This window comes from Ichthyophthirius multifiliis, assembly GCF_000220395.1.
Source record: "Ichthyophthirius multifiliis unplaced genomic scaffold scaff_1120509249579, whole genome shotgun sequence".
NCBI lineage: Eukaryota > Ciliophora > Oligohymenophorea > Hymenostomatida > Ichthyophthirius > Ichthyophthirius multifiliis.
This window is the reverse complement of record NW_004087580.1, coordinates 1-8,570: the sequence shown is the minus strand read 5'-3', so window position 1 is coordinate 8,570 and position 8,570 is coordinate 1. Positions and strand designations below refer to the sequence as shown.

The 8,570-nt window shown below is 17.4% G+C and overlaps 2 protein-coding genes across 2 annotated transcripts, besides 4 other annotated features; both read right to left on the bottom strand. All coding sequences in view use genetic code 6, as the record gives it.

Annotated features, from left to right (window-relative positions):
• Positions 1 to 671: 671 nt before the first annotated feature.
• On the bottom strand, positions 672 to 1,173 carry IMG5_013830 (hypothetical protein; the record flags this gene model as incomplete). The annotated part of the gene is made up of 2 exons (XM_004039638.1): positions 672 to 898; positions 948 to 1,173. 2 exons carry the CDS (start codon positions 1,171 to 1,173, stop codon positions 672 to 674), a joined length of 453 nt encoding a protein of 150 aa, XP_004039686.1.
• Positions 903 to 945: a microsatellite.
• Positions 1,174 to 1,210: 37 nt separating the features above from the next.
• Positions 1,211 to 1,279: a microsatellite.
• A 1,964-nt stretch (positions 1,280 to 3,243) lies between these two features.
• Positions 3,244 to 3,974, bottom strand: IMG5_013820 (hypothetical protein; the record flags this gene model as incomplete). Its single annotated transcript, XM_004039637.1, has 2 exons — positions 3,244 to 3,454; positions 3,511 to 3,974. The coding sequence occupies 2 exons, from the start codon at positions 3,972 to 3,974 to the stop codon at positions 3,244 to 3,246; spliced, it is 675 nt and encodes a 224-aa protein (XP_004039685.1).
• Positions 3,975 to 7,661: 3,687 nt separating this feature from the next.
• Positions 7,662 to 7,711: a microsatellite.
• Positions 7,712 to 7,790: a microsatellite.
• Positions 7,791 to 8,570: the final 780 nt, after the last annotated feature.

The window sequence follows — 8,570 nt, the reverse complement described above, 5'->3', positions numbered from 1 at the left end:
ATTATTATCCTTTAAAAATAATACATTTTTAAAATAAAAAAATAACTTTTTTTTAAACAAAAATTAAATTATTTTATAAAGTGAATAAAAAAAATATGTAATCCAAATTAAAATCAACAGATATGCAATCATTTTTAACTAAAGGTCCATCATTTAATTACAATTCAAATCATGCTTCAAGTTTAAAAGGAAAAATTTAATAATTAGAAGAACTCGCCCATTAAGTAAATGAAGAACTTAAATCACATATAAAAGAACTATCAATTTTAAATAATGAAAAAGATCTTTTAAGTTAAGTTCTAAATATGAAAGGCTAAGATGTTGAAAAAACACTTATGAATGAATTAATAAGGCTTGAAGACGAAATTAATAGACACACATAACATCAAACATCAGAAAATTTAAGAATTTAATCATAAATAAATATTATAACTGCTGATAAAGTAATATTAGATGAAACATTAGGAAATTTAACTTAAAGAATTTCTGATTTAGAAAAACATATTGGAACAGGAGATTATTAAATTGAATGATAATAACAAAATTATTTAATAAAAATTTGTATCAAAATATATAATCATTTTTTTTTTTTCTATAATATTAAAAGAAAATTAATTAAATATATTTTTTAATAAAAAAAAAGTATATAACAATTTTTTTTATTTTTTTTTTCATTATTAAATCGCTTCTTTTAAAGCTTCATATAATTCAGAAGCTGTTTTATACTCACTATCATTTATTTCTAATAATTTACTTTTCGATTTTCCTCCTTTATCGAGTTATAAACTACTTTTTTTAATATTTAATAAGCTGCTAAATAATTAAATTAATTCTTCATTGGCTTCTCCATCTTTTGGAGGAGCTGCTATATTTACATCTACACAATCATCGGATATTGCTTGTTAATATTTTTTTAATTAAATATTTTTTTTTTTAATCTTTTTTACAAGAAACTTAGCTTATTTTGGAGTTTGGTTTTGCTTTAATTTATATGTATAATTTGCCCTTATTTTCGTATATGGAATATGGGATTTATTGTTTTTACTCTTCTTGTTGGTTTTACTAAATTTTTTATTTTTGGGGTTTCTTTTGCATTTTAGAGAAATTAGTTTTTGACTAAAGAAATTATGTTTTATAAAGTTTTTAATTAATATTTATTAATAATTTAAACATTTAACATTTTAATTATTTATTAAATTAATTATTAGTATTTTTTATTTTTTAATTTTTTTTTAAAAAAAATACTTTTTTAATATTTTTATCTTTTTTTAAAAAAAATGAATTTCTTATAAAAAACTATAAACTTTAATGATAACAATATCAATAATAAAATAATTTTATTATAAAAAAATAAGGAAAATGAATAAAAAATTGAACAAAGTAGCAACAAAAACCTTGAAATGTTTTAAAAAAATTAATAAATTTTTTATATTAAAATAAAAATATTTAATAGTAAAACTAACTTTTAAATACTAGATTAATTTAACTTTCTTAAATAAGATAATAGAAATGAAAATGAATAAGATTCATTTGTAAAATAAGCAATAAGTATTAATGGAAGTTCCCAAAAATAAAATTAATCAAGTCAACTAAATTTTAGTTCAAGTTCTAATATTTTAAAAGATATAAATTAAACAGAAAAAAATTTATCGGATAAAAGTTTAGATTTTGATTTATAAAGTTAGTTTTAAAGTAATTTGATAACTTATTAAAAATTATATTAAAAACATTTAGATGATGATGATTAAATTATTATTTAGAAAAAAATGGCTTAAGAACAACAAAGGTAATAGTAATTAGAAATAAACTAAAAAAAATAATAAATGTATTCATATTTTGATAATTTAGCTTAAAAAAGTGAAGAAAATAAAAAAATAAAATAAGAAAAAAACTAAAGGATATACGCTTTTTTAAAAAAATTCTTACAATTGTAATATATTTTGCTATTTTTATTAATTTTATTTGCTTTTTTAAATAAAAAATATCTAAAAAATTTGCCTGATCTATTTATGTTTATCTTGAAAGAAAAATTACCTTTATATTTTATGATTTCTTTTATTACTTTTTTAGTGTGTTTTATTTGTTTAAAAATTAAAGAATATATTAATAATATTAAATGAATTTTAAATAGAAATAAGAAAAAAAAAAATTATATTTTTTTAATTTACTTAATTATATCAAGATACTATATAATTAATTATGAACTTTAATTAAACCATAATAATTAATTATAATTTATATTATTTTATTTTGATAAAGTCATTTATATATTTCAATTTTATAAATAAATTTTTTATTAAGTTATAAACTAATTTTGATTAATATTATATATTTTACTTAATTAAAAAAAATTAATATATAAAATAAATTAAACTTATAAAAAGTCTCATTTACTTGCTTTTACTAAAAACGTATTACTTTTATTAGTTTTCATTCTTGCTGAAAAACATCTTTTTATAAATTTTTCTCCTTCATCAAGATATGTTTCTGTTTTAACAACTTTCTAAGAATTACATTAAATAAAATTTTAATTTTTCCTACAAAATAGATTCTTATCAATTTTTCTTACATTCTAAATATTTCTAATATTATTCTAAGATTTGATTTGTTTAATTATATTAATTTACTGAATATTAAGTTAACATAAATCATTCTTTTATGTTTCTTATCTTTAAATTATTTAAAAATATACTTTTTTTATTTATTTATTCCAGCAAATATCTTTTTTATGAATTTCTTATAAATAATCTTCTTTTTTCTATTTTTATTTAATAATCCTTTCTTAAATTGTATCTGTCTTATTTTCCGCTATTTTAAAAAACCCACTACTTGTATTTAAATCTTTTTATTATTGTTATAAATTATTAATTTTTAAAATAAGCTTTTATCTAATCGGAACTCTTTCATCTTCTAAATCTTTAAAAGAATATTAAGTTTTCCTAGAAAATACCGATTTTTTTACTGGAGGAGATATTTAATAACTTGTAATTGAATTAAAACTATTAAAATTAGTAGCACTATCGCTTTAATTGCCCGGTATATCAAAATCTTAAGATTTAATTTATGATTTTTAAGTATTTTTTCTAATATTTTTCTATACTAGATAATTAGAGAAATTATTTAAATTATTCTGTATTATTTATTACCTTTGTGTTTAAAAAACTTACTTATTTTGTACTCTTTCCAAAATATACTTTTTACTCATAGAATTTGTCATTATTTTTCCTAAAAATTAATCCCTTTTCAACATTAAAATTTCACATTTAATAGACTCACAGCGTACACTAAAAGTTCTTTTTTAATTATTTAGAATATCTACTTCCCCAAACATTTCGGGTGAGCTTAATATATACAATTTTTTTTCAATTTATTTTTAATTAAAAAAATGATTTATATATTATTAATTTTAATTTTATTTATTTTCATCTTCAGTATGTGTGAAATTTTTAAAAGCCTAAAAAAATTAAAATAATAAAATATCTAGTATTATTAAATATATATAAATTTTACACATATTTCTCCTTATTATATTATATAAACAGCATCAGAATCATCATTTTCATGAAAAATAATTTCATTTTTAAATTTATTTATTCGAAATGCATTTAAGTAAATATCTCTTAATAAATCAAAACCACATCCTTAAAAGAGTGGAAACGAACTAAAATAATTTATTTCTTTTATTAAACGATCCTCTTCTTGCCGTCTTAAAATATTTTTAAAATCTGCCTTTTAAAGTACACAAAAATGGCATTATGAAAAAGTTCGAATGGAAGCCAGTCTTGGAGTATTATATATTAGAGAAAATTCACCAAAACTATCCCCACTTTCTATTGTTTTTACAAATTTGAAAGCATTTTAACTCTAATTATATTCAGGTTCATATTTTATACTAACAAAAACTCCTACTAGCCCTTCTAAAATAAGATAAAATTTATTTCCAATTGAACCTTGAGAAAATACTTCTTATTCATTATCGAAAAATTCGTAGTTCATGCTTTTTAAACATTATAAAATTATATCATTAGATTGCTCTTAAAAATAAGTTTAAAAAAAAGGGATTGATTTGCATATTTCTAAAATTGGCTTTAAATTTTCGATTGTTCTATGATTTTTGGGCGATTTAAAAAAAAGAATTATTTACTGTAAATCATAAATATAAAATATATATTTTTTTGTTTCTTTTATAAATAAAAAACCTATAAATTTGGTAAAATAGTTTTCACACTTTTCTATCTTTCCATTATATGTGTATTATATATTTTTCTCTTTTATAAAATTTATTTTATTTTAGCTTTTAATATATATAATACATAAATAATAATATATTTAGAATTTAATTACTTAATTTTTCAAATTTTTTAAAATATAAATTTGTATTTTAGTATTTAAAATAATTTAATATTATAAAGTTTTATTTCAACAAAATAAAAATAAATATATATAAACAACTAAACCAATTTTAGCCTTATTTTATTTAGCAATTTTAATTTTCATAAATCTCGATAATACTGACTATACATTAAAAAATGTCCATAATTTATAAATTAAACTTTAAAAATCCCCTTTACTCCAAGCCATAGAATTTAATATATCTAAATTAATCAAAAAATGTTAGAACTTTTATTTAAAATAGTCTTTCTTTCAAAAGTAAAAAAACATAAATTATTTACGGAATATCAATTATTCACCTTTAATATTAACTCCAGAATTCTCAACACTTACATTATAAATAGATATAAATTTGAAATTAAATTAAACATAAACCGTCAAATATTCTAAAGCTATGGATGGAATAAATACTCTTAATATTATATTTTCAGTTATCGACCTACGAAATAATAAAGATTATATGTTGAAAAACCTTTCTACTCCGCCAAAAATTATTTAATTTGGAAATATTGAGATTTATTTTAGAAATTTATTATCTTTTTTTTATTCTTAAAAAGGGGTTCGTTGTAAAATTTCATTTAAATTATATCAAATTGGATAAAAAATGCATAAACATGAAAACATAAAACTGATTGTCTATAAAAAAATATATAAATAAAAATAAATAAGTAACTTTTAAAAATGAAAACATTATCTGAGAAATACTTCTTTTTGTATTATTTTTTCTGATATAATAAAAACAAGAAAATAAATATATTTATTCTCTATTATTAATTAAATATATATAAAAAAAGGCTTAAAAACATAAATATTTTTTAAATTATATAAAAGATAATAATTATTTACTATAAGTAACAAAATATGAAAAAATAAAAACTTAAATATATAAATATTATTTTATTTATAAAAAACAAAAAATAAATAGAAAATAAAAATTTAAATTAGAATTTTCTTTTTCATCAAATTAATTTTATTTGTTTAAATCAATTTTTGTTTATAAAAGTATAAATATATGAATTTTCAATTATCGATTCTATAGAGAGTACTGTTAGATATTTTTAAGTTTACAAAAGTTAATTAGAAATATAATTTTAAAATTAACTCCATCCAAACAGAAACATTACAAATAAAAATATAATTTAAAAATAAGTAATAATATCAATTATATTTTCCATAAAGTAATTAAATTCTTAAGACATAATTTAAATAAAGTTTTCTATATTCTCTGTAACATTAATAATAATTACATTCAATTAATCAAATTAATATATATCTACTTATTTTTCCCAATCCATAGCCATATATTTAAACTAAATCTTATCACTAATATTAAACTATTCCAATAACTAACTCCATCTCATTATAATATATTTTAAACTAATTTAATAACCTTATTTTAATAACCCATTCTACACTGAAATACATGCTTCCTAAGTAATCTATTAGTTCTAATTATCTATGAATCTACTACCGTAGTTTTTAAAAGCCTCACATAAATCATTTTCTATAACTTTAAACAAAAATAAATCATGAATGCTTTAATTATACAACTGAGTACTTTTTAATTCAGAAATAATTTCATATAATCGATTTAAAACTGAATTATTAGCCTACATAAGCTATATAGCCCGTTTATAATAATAAGAAGGATTATATGTAAGATTTTTACTAGTCATAGCGTATATATATTGATAATTGGATGACATATTTGTTACCAAATGCAATTTCAAATCTTATAAAAATATTAGAAAATTATTATCTATTTAACAGGCTGCTGAATAAATGTTTACAAGGACATAATTTACTATAGGCTGTACAGTAATAATTAAAAAAACTAGACAAACTATTACAAATACTGAAATGTTAAATTTTTTCATATTATTACTGTTAGAAATTAATTTTCTTTTTCTTTAATTTATTTTATTTATATTTAAATTCAAAAGCATTTGTTGAATATTTGAAAACTAAACTGTACAAAAAAGCTTCAATATTTTCTCCTTTTTAAGCTATAGCTAATAATATATATAAATTAATATACTACACAAAGAAAAATTGCATAATAAAACGACAAGTAGCATAATTTATGAAGTTTTTTTATAAAAACCAATTGTTTATTGACTAAATCATTTATTTAACTCTTTAATTCATTAATAATAGCATTTATATTATTATTATTTTCCTAAGTAATGATTTATCCGTCAAAAAAACTAAATAAATTACTTAAAATTAAATTATAAGAACTATATATAGATTAAATTGCTTAAATAAAATTCGTTTCTACAGAAATCATATTATCCTTAACAAATGATAAAACCTAATTTTTTTATATAAAACTATAATCTTTAACAGAAACCAATACCATTCTCTCTTTATTTAAAGTATTAAAATATTATGCTATATTGTAATCTGCATACTAGAATTATTTTATCAAATCAAAATTATCTTTATTAATATATTATAGAGTTTCATTAATATTGGCTATATATGATTAAGGAATAGAGGTAAATATACCTTCTAAAACAAGGTATTTTAAAGCCAAATAGTAATTCATTTTAGATATATTTCCCCTCAATGTTAAAGGCCAATAAATATATTAAAAATGAGTTTAATTCTATTTGAATTATTACTTTACGCTTAATAATTACAAAAGAGTGATTCCTAAAACAATAAAGATAGCAACAAAGCCAAATAAATTTACCGCTTTAAAAAAAATTTCCAATTTTACATTATTTAATTTGTAAATTACGAAATTTCTTTAGGTTTGTTATTACTTTTTAATTGTACTATTGCTACTTTATATTGAGTTCTTAATTTTCATTTTTGTTACTAAATCTTTTTCGTGTTTTTATTCCAAAAAAGACTTTGAACTTATATCCTTTTTGGCAAAACTTTGAAAACTACATATGTTGAGTATGCTACTTTTATTTATTTTGCTATTTTTTAAAGTATTTTATTTAGGAATACTACTTAATTTATATTTTTCAGAAAGTTTTTAAAATCGTTATTAAAGTTTTTTAATATTATCTATATTATTAGAACTTGATTAATGATTTAAAATATTATTTTTTATTTGTATTTATTCTTTCATTTTGTACAGTTTTTATCGTAAAAATTATAAAAATATAATATTTTCGATATTCTATTAATCATTTTCTTAAATTTGTTATTATATTTATGATACTGCTTAGTTTATTTCGTAAAACTATTATTAGATTTTATTATCCTTTTAATAAATAATTTAAATTTAATTTAAGCTTAAAAATTCTGATTATTAATTATTTTAAATATCTAAATATTTTAAAAATTAATTTTTTAAATAATATATATATATATATATATAAATATTATATTTATATATTTTTATTTAAATTTATATATATATATATATATTTATATATTTTCTACTTATATTCTAATATTTGATTTACTTTAATAGTTTTAATAACTAAATATTATTTTATAAATCAAAATTTACATTTAAAAAATTCTTTAATTAAAATTATACCAATTATAAAGCTTTTATTGTATTTCTAAAACTATCTATTTTTTAAAATTTCAACATTTATATAACGTTAAATTACACATATTTATTTTTTATCTATAAAAACTTTATACTGACTTCAAAAATATCATAATATTCTACACTTAATTATTCAACAAATTCATTAATTTAATTGTTTTTTAATTTTTAAAATAGATAATCTTTTTTATTTTCAACTTTTGGTAAAAATCCAACTGTTGTAAAACAATCTTTATTTATATTTTCTTACAGATTTTTTTCATAATTATCAAATATATTAAGTAAAGGTATTATTCTATTCAAATAAATTTTATATAAATAATCCACTTCAATATATTATTTAAGAAAATTATCAAAAATACTCTTATTTAAAGCTTATATTTTAAAATTATTATTTTCCATCAAAATGAATCCTCCTTCTGACATATAAAGTTACTCCTATTAAATTTAAGCTACCAATCCAAATTCATCAAGGCAAATTAAACACGGTTTGAATTATATATTAATGGGAACTCCCCATCCTTATTTATCAATAGCTAAAGTTAAAGGAATAAAATCGTTATTATTCTAAATTTATTAATTATTTTTTTATATATAATTATTTATTATATTATCGTGTTATAAAGAGATTATATTAGGCATTAGACAGTTAATATTT